Source organism: Macrosteles quadrilineatus, unplaced genomic scaffold, assembly GCF_028750875.1.
Source record: "Macrosteles quadrilineatus isolate MER2022 unplaced genomic scaffold, UCM_ALF_1.0 Scaffold_8__2_contigs__length_117827958, whole genome shotgun sequence".
In the NCBI taxonomy this organism is placed as follows: Eukaryota; Metazoa; Arthropoda; class Insecta; order Hemiptera; family Cicadellidae; genus Macrosteles; species Macrosteles quadrilineatus.
The window spans coordinates 53,222,193-53,236,727 of NW_026542601.1; the positions used below are offsets into that span (position 1 = coordinate 53,222,193).

Genomic DNA, 14,535 nt, shown 5'->3' on the forward strand with positions numbered 1-14,535 from the left:
TTTCTACTATGTTTGACTACCAGATAACTACTTTAAAAACCGGGTTTTGTTGTTGATTAGATGAGGAAAAACAAGCAAGATTAAAATTTTCATTTAAACCAAATGTTTGAATAAAGATTAAATGAGATTAAAATTTTCAATAATTCTTGGTGCTCAAAGGTTAAGACACACACTCTGGGGTATCAGCATTATATATATACAATTAAAAATATTATGGAGTATGTATTAGCCATTAGGACTTGGCCATTTATAAGTAATTTAAGTGAAGAAAATTGGGCTCAGCTCATTCATAATTGGATTTTAAAAAACAAATTGTAGAAGATGTTAAAAAGCAGTAATAAAGATCTTACATTTTTACTGTCGAGATCGATTACTTCTATGACATCAGGATCATTTTCTTTAACCTCTTGACTCATAACTCTTTGACGAAAGGTTTTCTTCTCAATCCTTATCTGTAACCATAAAAATTATGATAAAAATGAAGTTTTTACCAAAAATAATTTAATGTTCAGTATAAAACACAGTAGAAATCAAGTAAGATGAGCTAATTTAGTGTTGAGATAAGAAAAAGTTTACTCAGAAAAAGTAGGCTAAACTTTTTTATTTGATTCACTGGTATAAATACCTACTCAAAAGAATCATTTCTGTTTTAAACATGTCTTTAAAATGACTCAAATATTTTTATTTTTGACAGTTGTTACAAACTACATATTAGCATCAACAAAAATTTCTCCTAAAACAAATCAAAACAATGTGTTATACTCATAGATAAAATCTAAAAACTAAAGATCATTGTTCTCTTAAAAATTCTTCAACACTGTAACACAGAGTGACAAAATAAGACTCTTAACCCCCTTGCCAAATGTGTCCACACTATTCTCCCTCTTCATGGGAGTGGGCAGTGCATTGAACAGATTAATGCCTTTGTAAAGTAAATGATTTTCAACAAACAGTAGTTTTTTGTTTTGGAATGCCTAAATCGGACCCGGCTTCTCAACCATAGGATATAGGGTGAGAAAGATTTTGAAAAAGGTCAATACTTTTCTTAACATATACAGAAATAGATGGAGGGAAAAGTAAGAATTTTATTGTTAACAAAAGGTGTTTTGCAGGAAAATTTACGATGCTGCTTAAAAACTGTTCTGATGGCTTTCTTTTGTGTAGTTTAAAAACTCTTTTGGAATTTAGACACTCATGTCCCCAAACTGCAACTGCATATGAAAGAAAAGGCAAAACCAGTCCGTAGTAAGCCACCACTAGAACTTTTTTAGAGTACAAACATGTTGCCAAATTTCTTAATAAGAAATTTCTAAAATCATCTGACCAATTGCTTTTGTCCTGAGGTCGTGCACACAACAAGGATACAGACAACGACAATGATGTATCATCTGCAAACAAGCATACCCTACCTTCAGACTCAGGCACACAACTTGGTCATGGATAAAAAGGATGAAAAAGACTGAACCATGCACCGAGCCCTGGGGAATCGCAGCAGTGATTGCCAGGGGAGGTGAAAATGCAGACTTTGAACAGTTGTTGTCATCAATGAAAGGAATTTGAACTGCCGAGTTCTGCCGGTCAGATAAGATTCCATCCAGGAGTGAGCCACACCTCTTATCCCGAGTGAGCAAAGAAGCCGTGATCTACCGTATCGAAGGCTTTGCTAAGATTGAAGAAGATTCCAGCTGCAACCTTTCTTGAATCAAGGGATTGAGTCAAAGATGAGACTAGAAGGTGGATGGCATCGACTGTACTTCTATTTTTTGTGAAGCTAAATTGGTCCGGGGAAAGAATATTGTGTTTATCAATATAAGATATCAGTCTAGAAGGAAAAATATTTTCAAATATCTTCGAAAAAGTTGAAATAAGGGAAATAGGACAATAATTGTTTTATCAATCTTTTTGCCCTTTTTGTGAAGAGGCCTTTTGTGCCCTATTTATCAATGAGGGAGATTTCCTACTGAATTTTAACTAAACACTAAATGAACCTGGTGAATATTAAGATAAAGAAAACTTACAGGAATATTTCTAATGTTTTGAGGCCGACTCAAAGATCTTTCGAAGTTTGTACCTGAAAAAAGAGAAAAACATAAATGCAGACATGGTCATAACGTAATACGTAATAACTAGGTGGCGTTCGCAGAGGCATCCACAAAATTGAGCGGAGTCATCAAGGGTTCATATTATATTGTTTTTGTCTTACTGCAGTAAAAACAGTATTTTTTCATGCATGCGCTGCGGGTTTAAAGTAGCATTTTTAATATTTAGGGAGTAAAAATCGTTTTTAGCCTCTATGGAGTAAAAATCAGCTGTTGTCAACTCAGTTGTAAATTTCGATTGTAAACGATTGCATGTATCGAAAATATGTATCGATTTGTGCTTCGTAATCATTTTAACATATTACAGTCTACAGTCTCTTCCCGTAGCATTTTAGCATTGCAGATACATTAATCCATTCCCAAACTCAACACTGCTCACCTTTACTACTTCCTTCACCACACCCTACGTCGTGGACCTGTTTCCCTCTCTTCCCATAGCATTTTAGGATTGCAGATACATTAATTTAATTGCCAAAGACAGTTCCCACACTCTGCGCTGTTAGCCTTACTACTTCCTTCACCATTTACTACGTCATTGGCCTGTTTCCTTCCTTTCTCATAGCATTTAAGTATTACAAATTCATTTATCCATCTGCTCAAACGGTTCCCCCACTCTGCACTGCCAGCTTTTACTACTTCCTTCACCACTTCGTCGTGGACCTGTATTCATCGCTTTCCATAGCATTTTAGTATTTTAGATACGTTAATCTAATTGCAACAAACATCCCCACTGTCCGTACTGCTAGACTTTACTACTTCTTTCACAATTTCCTATGTCTTGGGCATGCTTCCATCCCTTCTCATAGCATTTCAGCATTGCAGATACATTAAAACTGCTACAAACGGTTTCCAGTTCCCACACTCCACACTGCTCACCTTACTACTTCTTTCACCTGTTTCTACGTCGAGGATCTGTTTCCCTCTCTTCCCATAGCATTTTAAGATTGCAGATACCTGAATCTAATCGTCATAAACAGATCCCACACTCCGAACAGCTCGCCTTTACTACTTCCTTCGCCACTTCCCACATCGCGGACCTGTTTCCCTCCCTTTCCGTAGCATTTTAGGAACGTTGTGACCTTAATCTAATCGTCATAAACAGTTTCCATACTCCAGACTGTTCACCTTTACTACTTCCTTAACCTCTTCATACGTCACGAACCTCAAGCTAGTGTCGTCATTTGATTATAGTACCTGGGGACCGAGCTTTGCTCGGGGAAAATCATTAGTTCACTCTGAAAGCACCGTAGTATTGGAGATGCATAAATCCACACATCTACATCCTACACAATTTCCTACGTCATGGATCTGTTTCCCTCCATTCCATTGCATTTAAAGATTGCAGATACCTTAATCTAATCGTCATAAACAGTTCCCACACTCCGGTCTACTCGCCTTGACTACTTCCTTCACCACTTCCTACGTCGCGGACCTGTTTTCCTCCCTTCCCATAGCATTAGGATTGCAAATACCTTAATCTAATCGTCATAAACAGTTCCCACACTCCGGACAGCTCACCTTGACTACTTCCTTCATCACTTCCTACGTTGCGGACCTGTTTTCCTCCCTTCCCGTAGCATTTTAGGTTTGCTGATACCATAATCTAATTGTCATAAACATTTCCAACACTCCGGACAACTCGCCTAGACTACTTCCTTCACCACTTCCTACGTCGCGGACCTATTTTCCTCCCTTTCCATAGCATTTTAGGATTGCAAATACCTTAATCTAATCATCATAAACAGTTCCCACGCTCCAGACAGCTCGCCTTGACTACTTCCTTCACCACTTCTTACGTCACGGACCTGTTTCCCTCCCTTCCCATAGCATTTTAGGATTGCCCATACCCTTATCTAATCGCCATAAACAGTTCCCTCACTCCTGACAGCTCGCCTTGACTACTTCCTTCACCACTTCCTACGTCACGGACCTGTTTCCCTCCCTTCCCATAGCATTTTAGGATTGCCCATACCCTTATCTAATCGCCATAAACAGTTCCCTCACTCCTGACAGCTCGCCTTGACTACTTCCTTCACCACTTCTTACGTCACGGACCTGTTTCCCTCCCTTCCTATTGCACTTAAAGATTGCAGATACCTTATTCTAATCGTCATAAACAGTTCCCGCACTCCGGACTACTCGCCTTGACTACTTCCTTCACCACTTCCTACGTCGCGGACCTGTTTCCCTCTATTCCCATAGCATTTTATGATTGCCTATACTACTTCCTTCACTACTTCCTACATCACGGACCTGTTTCCTTCCCTTCCCATAGCATTTTAGGATTGCAGATACCTTAATGTATTCGTCATAAACAGATCCTAGACTTCGCACTGCTACCCTTGACTACAATGTATCGAGTAATCTTAAGTATAATCTTTGCTCAATATTAACAAGTGATGTTTTTCCTTTTGTACTGTATTTGTAATTTCCTAGTATACTGTGGGTAGTTGGCTTATTATGAGCACATGCTAAAACTTCAAATCTTTTGTTTACTTTTTACTTGTTATTTAATTCAGCCAACATGGTTACCTAGCAACCCATAAGACTAATGTTAAAAAAATGTGATTTTCAGTTTCATTTTTCTACGGATTCCTGAGAGACTTTTTTAACGCTATATAGATGTTGGCACTCACCGATATGGTCTTTATCACCATGCAAAATTTGAAAACGATTGATTCAGCCGTCTAGGAGGAGTTTGCGTATTACGAAATGCATAAAAGTCGACGTATAAGAGCTTCGCTCGCTTCGCTCGCTCCGCTCAATAAACGTAATACACATTTTTTATAGCCTACTTGTATCGAAAATATTTTTATTAAAAAAAATATTTAGACATAAACAAATTATTAACTTATGATACGGTAATCCTACTCATATTATTACATATGGTAGCCTATATTTAAATTAAGCCTTCTGTTACATAATCATAATTCCCCATATTACCGTGGTTTATAACAGCAGTTCAGCACAGTGCAATTTATTTGGACCCACATAATAAACTTATCCCTAAATACTTGTTTTTCATAATTTATTAAGAAATAAAAACCTATTTATCAATCTTTTTTCCCTTTTAGATTACAGAATATTGGACCTTAAACATTTTATGATTATAGTCCTTACTCTACTATTATTTAAAACATTTTTCATCTTAATTAGAAAGGCAGATTAGACTGGGACGGGTGGCGTCGTCCTGTAATCCAGCTACTAGGAGGTCATGAATTGTGGAAATTTATAGGGATGCACTGTGGATGCGATGCTCCCTGGTGTGGATTCACATCCGCGCTAGTGAGTACTACGACTATCCGCAGGAGGAAAAAATTTGGTTTGGATTCCACAATAAACTGTAGGTCCCTTAGTTGCCATTAGCTGTATGTGCTATTAATTAACAGCTGTGTCTAAGGAACATGTCGGCCTTAGTCACTAACAAGACTACAAGATCGCACCACTCATCCTACACTCATCCTTCACTCATATTTGGGTTAAAATACGCACATAGTGGCGTCCCCATCTTAAATAATTGATAATTGGGCGAACACAAAACTATTAGGCCTAAATACAATTTAAACCTTTTTGGGACAAACTTAAAATAAATAGAACTTGTTATAAAATAATAATTGTAATAGACTGAAATAAAGTATTTAATTTGAATTAAAAAATAGCTGATTCCCTATAAGGGAAATTTGCTAAAAAAGATAAATTGGTTCCACTAAAGACTTACCATCAGACATTGGGTTTTTATTTGTTATGACTGGTGTTGTCATGAACTTAGTTCTTTTGCTGGAACTTTGAAAGTTCAAAAATATATCTTCATCTTCTTCTTCAGCAACACTATCTCTGTAGACATTAAACGTTATTAGACACTTATGTTTATAGGCCTACTGCCTCCTGCTACTTCATAGGTTAATTTCAACTCTATCTTAAAAATGTTTCATTACTAATTTACCAAACAAAAAAAAAAACATAGCCAAGTTAGTTGTTTAATTTTTAAATGTTAATATAAAAGCAAATTAACTATTTTTTGGTCAAGTCTAGGTAGGCCTAAAGAAATTACGGAAAAAGGTTTATTTATCTGGCAACAATATATTTTAATGGATTAATTGATTAAACCTAAACTTCAAACTTTCTCTATGGTTTTTCTGAGTTAGTTCAAAATCATCTAGCTAGGCTACCAACATAGGTAGGCCTAGGTTAAGTTATACCTAAATAAGGATGTCCTATATAGGCAACTTGTATATCAAAATATACGGTAGGCCATTTGCAATATACGTTTTTTTTCATACAATTAAAAAAAGAGTAACTTTAAGAGCCTTAAATACAGCTTAAAAAAGCCAATACATTTAGGTCTATAGGCTTACAATGTACAGATGATTTAACTTATACCGGTATGTGAACAAAACTTAAAACTTAGTTTTATCCTAGGCCTAAGTACTTTTAAGTTAACATATTTGAAATCAATCAAAACTACATACCCATTAAACTTATTCCAAAATAATGATGCCTTTTTGACTGATATGGTTGTTTTTGCCATTTGACTAGTCTTTACCCCATTTTAACGATACTTCAATAAGTCAAACTTATGCTATGTCAAACTTTGTTGGCTGGTTAGACAATATTTCCTTTAATACCTAGAAACGAATATTGTTGTTTAGAATCGAAAATATTTTATCAAATAAGTTAATAATCTTGTGGATTAAGCACATATAGTCATAGTCAATGGCGGTAGGGTACCGGTACCGGTAAGATGTAATTTGTGTCATTTGAATCCTGTGTCTGATGATGACTAGAGTCCCGATATTGATCACCAAGTTTAACTTAAATTACCTACCGTCTTTCATGTGTATAAAACCCTCTTGTGAAAAACAGTAGGTAGGCTACAAGTGTAAAAAAGCTTAATAGGAAGTGGGCCAGACCAACAGTTGACTGGGGGGGGGGGGGGGAGTTTTCAGGCTAAACAAAATGTTAAAAGACAGGTTAGGTTGGGTAATAAGTACAAGTACACAAATTATCCCTCCTCTAGTGTCTCTAGTTTTGGTCTTAATGTTCGCCCATTTATTGCGCAATCGCAGCGTTTGATTAAAATGTATCTTAGAAACTTAAAAACAATGTAAAGTATACTGTTTTATATATCATTTTGTTTGGAAAATTATGGGCTTTAATGTAACATATAAAATATTAACTTACAAAGAAATGTTCAACAATTTTTGTGGGGTTAACATTTCTCAAAAATTATAAAATAAATTAACAAAATTATGTTTGCGCTCAATAAATTGCTATAATTTATAGGTCTACAAATATTTTAAAATGGCCACTTTATTCAGAATTTTATGAGGATTCCAAAAATATAATAATATAAGGAAGTAGGTTTGCAAATAAATAAGTAATGGGCAAAAAACTGATTTCGGTACATAGCGTTTAGCTAAGAATGCATAGCCTAACCATAGCTAGGAATCTGGCTGATAATTTACATCAATATCACTACCTACTTCTTCAGGATCATCAACCAGCCCTTCAAAATCACTTAAATCTTCTTATAATGCACCACGTATATCACTACTTTTGATTTTTAACACTAAAACAATGATAAACGCAATAAAACACATCAGTCTTCGGTGCGAGGTTAACCAAGCTGTTGACAAATACGCACGTCAGCTGTCTGAACAATATTTTCGGAACTAAAATGAAAAGCGTATAGAAACAGACATCAGGAGAAAGCTTTGAATCTGCTGTAACAAACGATACATAACTCGATCCAGTTCAATCCGATTCCATCAGTCCCAGAGCTGTCGCCATAAACAGTGTTTGAGTGTCGCAAAAGCGACACATAACACAACAGCGGATGTGTTATGAGTCGCTTTTACGACACATAACACTCGGAGGGTTAAAGTGAAGTGATAGAGGACATGTTCACGCATTTACCAGAAGACCAACATCGTAACCAAGGAACGAATTTGAGTCTTTAGAGACTATATGTGTATCATTGTTCTCGGACCTAACCTATTGTCCCAGAATATTGCCATCGAAATAGATTTTGGCACGAGCGCTTCATGATTTATCTTTAATGACTATCAAGCATTCCTGAGATACGACGTCAATAGGCTACTCTGCTTTGCGTAGAAATGTCCTTTAATTATCACACATCACTACATCAGTGACATTTTTGTCACTCTCCAGTAAATTGAATGTCAGCTTAGGGTCCCACAGGGTTCAATCTTTGAGCTTGTTCTCTTCCTGATTTTTATAAATGACTTTTTTGTACCTTGGAAGTGATGACTGTTTACAGCCGATTCATCTATAGCTATCTGGTGCAGGTCAAGGAAAATATAGATAGGCTAACCTCAGCTGCAGAAACCAACTGCACAAAATACGAGAAAAGGAGGAAATCTGAACCTTCCATTCTGCAGGCTGAGGAAGCAAAAAAAATGATAGGTATCCTGTCCTTGGCATTAGACTCTAGTTAACCACCTGTACCAGGACATAAAGTCATTCCCTATATTATATCCTGTACATCAGCTGATAATAGTAAATTATGAATGCAAAACAAACAAAGTAAGACTTCAGTTAGAGTTACTACATCTTTACATTATGATCCAAAGTACCATGAACCATGGCCAAACTCCAATATTCCTTGGGAAAGGGTGCACATTCATCATGCAGGACCATTCAGAGGTACATACTTTTTCATAGCAGTAGATTCATATTATACAAAGTGGTTGGAAGTAAAGGAAACAAAAAGCATATCTAGTTTCTCCACTATAAGAATCTTAAGAGAAATGTTTGCAAGATTCGGCATTCCAAGTACAATTGTTAGTGATAATGGTCCTGCGTTCATTTCACATGAATTTAAACATTTTATGGAATCCAATGGTATCCAACATAAACTGATAACACCATATCACCCAGCTTCAAATGGACAAGGGGAATGTTATGTACAAACTCTAAAAAGGAAACTAAGTGCAATGGCTGAAGAATCTGGAGACATCCATACAAACCTATGTAGATTCCTTCTACAAACCCGTAAAGTTATGAACATAAGCACCGGAAGAAGCCCTGCGGAGATGATGTTCAAAAGGTGTATACGTACGAGAATTGATCTGCTAATGGCAAAAACGATCTCTGACACAGAAGGCGTTGGTACCTTAAGATGTTTTAGCACCGGCGATAACGTTCAAGTTCAAGACTACAGAAGTAATCATCCTAAATGGAAATTTGGTAAGGTGGTCAAAATATTAGGAAACTGCCATTATGAAGTTGAAGTTGAAGGTTTAATGGTTAAATGCCATGTTGATCAAATGCGCTCTACACTAGTATCTTTAAATGAACAGTCCGACGAAGCCTCAGAGTCTGAGTCACAGAAACATGCACAAGTGGTAAACAAACCAAATGACTCTCCCTCAAGCATCACACAGGACAAAGAAATTTTATCCATCATCTGTAATAAGATGATCTCAGAGAATACTGAAGAGGCAATAAACTGATTCTTTTCCAGGGAAGATTATTATATCCTGTACATCAGCTGATAATATTAAATTAAATGTTCTTTGTTTATTATGAATGCAAAACAAACAAAGTAAGACTTCAGTTAGAGTTACTACATCTTTACATTATGATCCTTGTTAAATTTGTTAAATAAATAACTGTTATTAAAGTTGGTGTTTAATATAAAATACCCTATTAAAGAATGTTTTTATGAAAGTAAAGGAACTACTGAAGGTGCGCTTCTGTAGCCTACTCCATCAAGGAATACTTTAGAGGAAAACGATGAATGGACCTTGTAACTACAGCCAAGTTAACCGCTATGACTCTTTGGCCTCGATGAAATCTAACCAGCCATTACTGGTCAATGATGGAAAAATGGTATAAAGGAAGGCCTATATGTATTTTACGCTTTGCGGGCCTATTGTACCGAAATAGGACCAATATTAGACATCATAAGGTGCACTGGCGCACATTCCACTATTTATTGGTGAATTATTGGCAGATTCACATCAATAAATTTCTTAAGACCTGAGTTTACTTAAGCCTAACAATTAATTTAGAGTAAGTAAGTATGCTATGAAACCATATCTGATGGTTTGATAGCATGACCAAAGTGCTAACTTACTAGGACTTAAATAGGAAATTACCGGTAAGTCTTAGGCCTATGCGTATTAAAGTGACCATGGTAATATACCTATATAGTAATTTATACAGGGTTGGGCAAAAGTCTGGAACCCCCCAGTTAACTTTTTAACGCGTTGCAGTCAAGAAAACCAAACTCGGCACACATTTACAACACAAGAAATTGCAATTTTTCATCAAAGTTACAACTTTGCCCCAAATTTTCAAATGTTATCAAGAGAAATTGAATGTCGCAAACCAGAGGTCCTTATCGTGCCCTAATCAAAATGGTAGCCATTTTAATTTAAGATGGGTAAGCAAGATAAAGTCTGGACACCCCCAGTTAACTTTATAACGTTTACTACATTAAAAAATGCACTTTTTAATTAAAATTAGAACTTGTACCCGGCCCCCAAAATGGGGTATTTTGGGGGCAGCCCCAAATTTTCAAATGCAAATACCGATCATGTGACCCCTCATTTTAAAGGATTTTTCAAGACAAATTAAATGGCGCAAACTAGAGGTCAATATCGCACCCCTAATCAATATGGCAGTCATTTTGAAATAACCCCTATTAACTTTTTAACAGGTTTATAGCAGGAAAACTAAACTCAGCATACCTTTATAAAAAAAGAGAATTCACCTTTTGGTCAGTATTAAAATATTACATTTTTAAAGTTAACTGGGGGTGTCCAGACTTTAGGCCTATCTTATTTGCTCATCTTAAATAATTAAAATGGCTGCCATTTTGCTTAGGGGTGCGATATTGACTCCTGGTTCGCAGCATTCAATTTCTATTGGTAAACCCTTTAAAATGAGGGGTCACATGATAGGTGTTTCCATTTGAAAATTTGGGGCTGCCCCCAAAATACCCCATTTTGGGGGCTGGGGCAAAGTTGTAACTTTGATGAAAAAGTGCAATTCCTTATGTTGTAAATATGTGCCGAGTTTGGTTTTCCTACTGCAACGCGTTAAAAAGTTAACTGGGGGGTTCCAGACTTTTGCCTGACCTTTGTATATCAATAGAAACTAACTTAGATTTTTACCTGAAAACAATGGCGCAAAGATTTTTCTGCTGTGGCAAAAACTGAAAAACTACAATCGTTTGAATTTTATTCTACTAATACGTTCTTATTTAGACATGTGAGGTAGGTAGGTCGGGTTTTATGTGGATTTGTGAAAGACCATAGGTGTCCTTTGAAGGTAGGATAGGTAGGCCCTAGGCTTAGATTAGGAACGTAAAGTTTAGGTTATATTATGATGAATCGAGTTGTTGTTATCTCCAGACTGTTTTTCCACTATTGAAATAGGCCTAGTGGTTTAAACACAATAAATAATTTCAAAAATGCAAGCATGATTCCATAGTCTCTTAGGCCAAATTAAGTAGGCCTAGTAGTGATGGGATAATCAAACACATTTGAGAATTTGAATAAATTTGTTCGAATAATTTTATAGCAACATGGTGTATACTTAAATAAACCAATTGGCCTATGGCAATTTCAATTTTCCCAAGTCTAGTTTTGTAAATCAAAGCATTGTTGCCATTCATGTATAAATACATTTAAATGAATATAAATGTAGTTCAGTTCTACTCTAACATAAAATAGGTTATATTTTAAACAAACTAACTTATAAACCCAAATGAAATAGATGATTGTTCACTCTCATTCAATTAGGTAATGAATCATTTAATATTGTGAAATAACTAGACAAAAGTATTCATTACAATTATAGATTTAATGAGAAGTGAATTTCAACTTTAAAACAGTATGATTCATTACTAGGTTAATTGAATTATCTAAATATATAAAAGGCAAAGCCCTCACTGACTCACTCACTCACTCATCACTAATTCTCCCACTTCCCATTTACCTAGGAGGCTGAAATTCGGTACTACACCGATTCTTTGGGCATTAAATAGGAAAACTAAATAGTTTTTATTCTGATCGGGCTTTCGGGCTCCGCCCCAGTGGCTCTGGAGTTTCCCATGTTAACCTTATGATTTTTCATATTTAAAAGGAATTAATGAATCTTAACAGCTATTTCAATTAAACAAGTTGGTTCTGTTTTATGATGTTCAATAGCATTAAAGTTACAAGGATTACCAACAGGGTGCAGCACTATTATTTTTTTAAATTTCTGACTACAGCCAATTTGCAACCAAAAGGTGAGTGAGCGTAGCGAACGAACTTCAACCTGAAAGTGAGTTAGCGTAGCGAACGAGCTAACCTGAAGGCAAGTGAGCGGAGCGATCGAGCTCCAACCTAAAGGTGAGTGAGCGTAGCGAACGAACTTCAACCAGGACGTGATTGAGCCATGCGAACGGGCTCACTTGTGAAGTTAAACGGGCCAAAGCCCGCAGGTACAGCTAGTTTTATGGCTGCACTTTACTTGACGTCCTACACTCATTCGATTGTTTTTTCGATTCGATATTTTCATTCGATTGTAAAGTGCAGCCAGTTTTATATAAAAAGTAATTAATAATGCTGGTAAGTGTCCAAATTTAACACCCATTTTAAGTTAATGAGACAGTTAATTGATCCCTCCTGAGTTGGGTACAGTAAAGGTTCCATTTTAAGTACGTAACCTTAAAAGTTGTTGTTCAAGTTGTCAATTAGTATATATTCAAACTCAGAACACATCGGCCGAATTTGAATTCATTTATTCTGGCTATTCAAACTAGCCTAGATTGATTTAATTTTATTGATACCGGCCGAATGTCAGTACCTAAGTATTCAAATAGGTACAGCCAGAAGTATTCGAATCTTTGAATACCTTGGTCGTATTCGAATAACTTAGGTAACTTGAGTATTCGATTATGTATTCGAATGCCCTATCACTAAGGCCTACCTTAAGTTACCGGTAGGCCTACTTGACGATTTTACCAGTCGAATTACGGGTTGTTAATGAAATTATTTAGGCCTAACCTACTTTAAAATTAGTATAACTTACATAACTTAACAATCAATCATTCAATCAATAAATATGACTTGGGCTATTAAACTTAGATTTTAGAGTGTAACTTAAATATTGAAGTGCAGATCAACAATTTGAAAATTTGAATTTGAAGCTGAACATCACTAAGTTAATAGGCCTAAGTTAGGCCTACACCGGCTGCACTTTACTTTAGGTCCTACACTCATTCGAATAAAAATACATTAGCCTATCGATCGATATATCGATTGTTTCATTCGATATACATTATCGTTTGGTTAGTTAGGTAAGGTTAACCTAACCTAACTAACCAAATGATATATCGAATGAAACAATCGAATAATCAATATTTTCATTCGAATGAGTGTAGGACCTAAAGTTAAGTCAGCCCCTACACCATTTAAAAAATTGAAATGATTGGTGTACTTAGGGCCTATAAGGAATTTTTTTCACAGCAGAAAGATTTTTGTACCTTTGTTTTCAGGTAAAAATCTAGGCCTAGTTTCTAACGATATATCAAATAAAGGTTCCCACGGTCACCTTAATATAAGTTAATTATTTTTAGGTAGGCCAACGCCTAGGCCTACCTCATCAAAGCAAAGCCTAACTTAGGCTACACTGAAACATTTGGGCTGCACTTTATTTTACGTCCTAGCCTACACTCATTCAAATGAAGAATATCGATATAGGCCTAGGCCTAACTTATAACTTAGACTAGCCTATTCGATATATCGATTACTTCATTCGGTTAAGTTAATCTAACTTGATATTCCGAATAAAATAATCGATATATTGATTTGAATGAGTGTAGGCTAGGACGTTTACGAACACTTTAACTTAGTTTACAAACTAAAGTGCAGCCATCATTTGTTTCGATAAATGCAGATTCTGGGAATAAATCTATAACATAAAGAAGGTTATTACGGCTCTAGTAACAACTAGCCAAATACTAAGCTTAGCATTTTAATTATTTCATGAATAGGTATAGGCTAACCTAGCCTAGTTAAAATATTTGGGTAGGCTACCTTCGACGCTTCAAAGCTTGCGATGGCCAAAGTGTTGTCTTTAACCACTGAAACACACCGGCTAAAATTGACATACTTGTTCACCATTAATTAAATAGTACTTAAAGATTTAAAATAAAAATGTATACGGTACTATACTAAGTTTGTCACAAACAACGGATGACTGAAAAACTAAGTTGAGATTTCCACACGGACACGCACAACACGACCATAAAAATAATCCCCACGACGGCCAAAAAAAATCCCGTTTAATCCCGCTTTTAAATTGTGAAAAATCCCATTTTTTCCCTATTAATTTTTTATTGTACAATCCCTCCTCTCTCTCTCCAGTCACTCCTTAAGTATAATATTTGACGTATCATGTTTAAAAACTTGTTTAG

At 35.9% G+C, this 14,535-nt stretch overlaps 1 protein-coding gene across 4 annotated transcripts in view; it reads right to left on the minus strand.

The window, feature by feature from the left end:
* LOC129001437 (sentrin-specific protease 1-like) overlaps positions 1–14,334 on the minus strand; it is a 48,597-nt gene extending 34,263 nt beyond the window's left edge. Inside the window, exons 1-5 of one of the 4 annotated variants that reach the window (XM_054428701.1) lie at positions 14,156–14,334; positions 11,243–11,283; positions 5,818–5,933; positions 2,019–2,071; positions 351–452 (exon numbers count right to left, since the gene is read on the minus strand). In XM_054428701.1, coding sequence (XP_054284676.1) covers positions 351–452; positions 2,019–2,071; positions 5,818–5,933; positions 11,243–11,283; positions 14,156–14,242 — 399 coding nt within the window. In that variant the 5' untranslated portion in view covers positions 14,243–14,334. Of the gene's footprint in view, positions 1–350; positions 453–2,018; positions 2,072–5,817; positions 5,934–6,568; positions 6,725–11,242; positions 11,284–14,124 lie in introns of all 4 variants that reach the window. The other 3 variants (XM_054428703.1, XM_054428702.1, XM_054428704.1) reach the window with 3 other exon arrangements.
* Between the last annotated feature and the right edge of the window lie 201 nt (positions 14,335–14,535).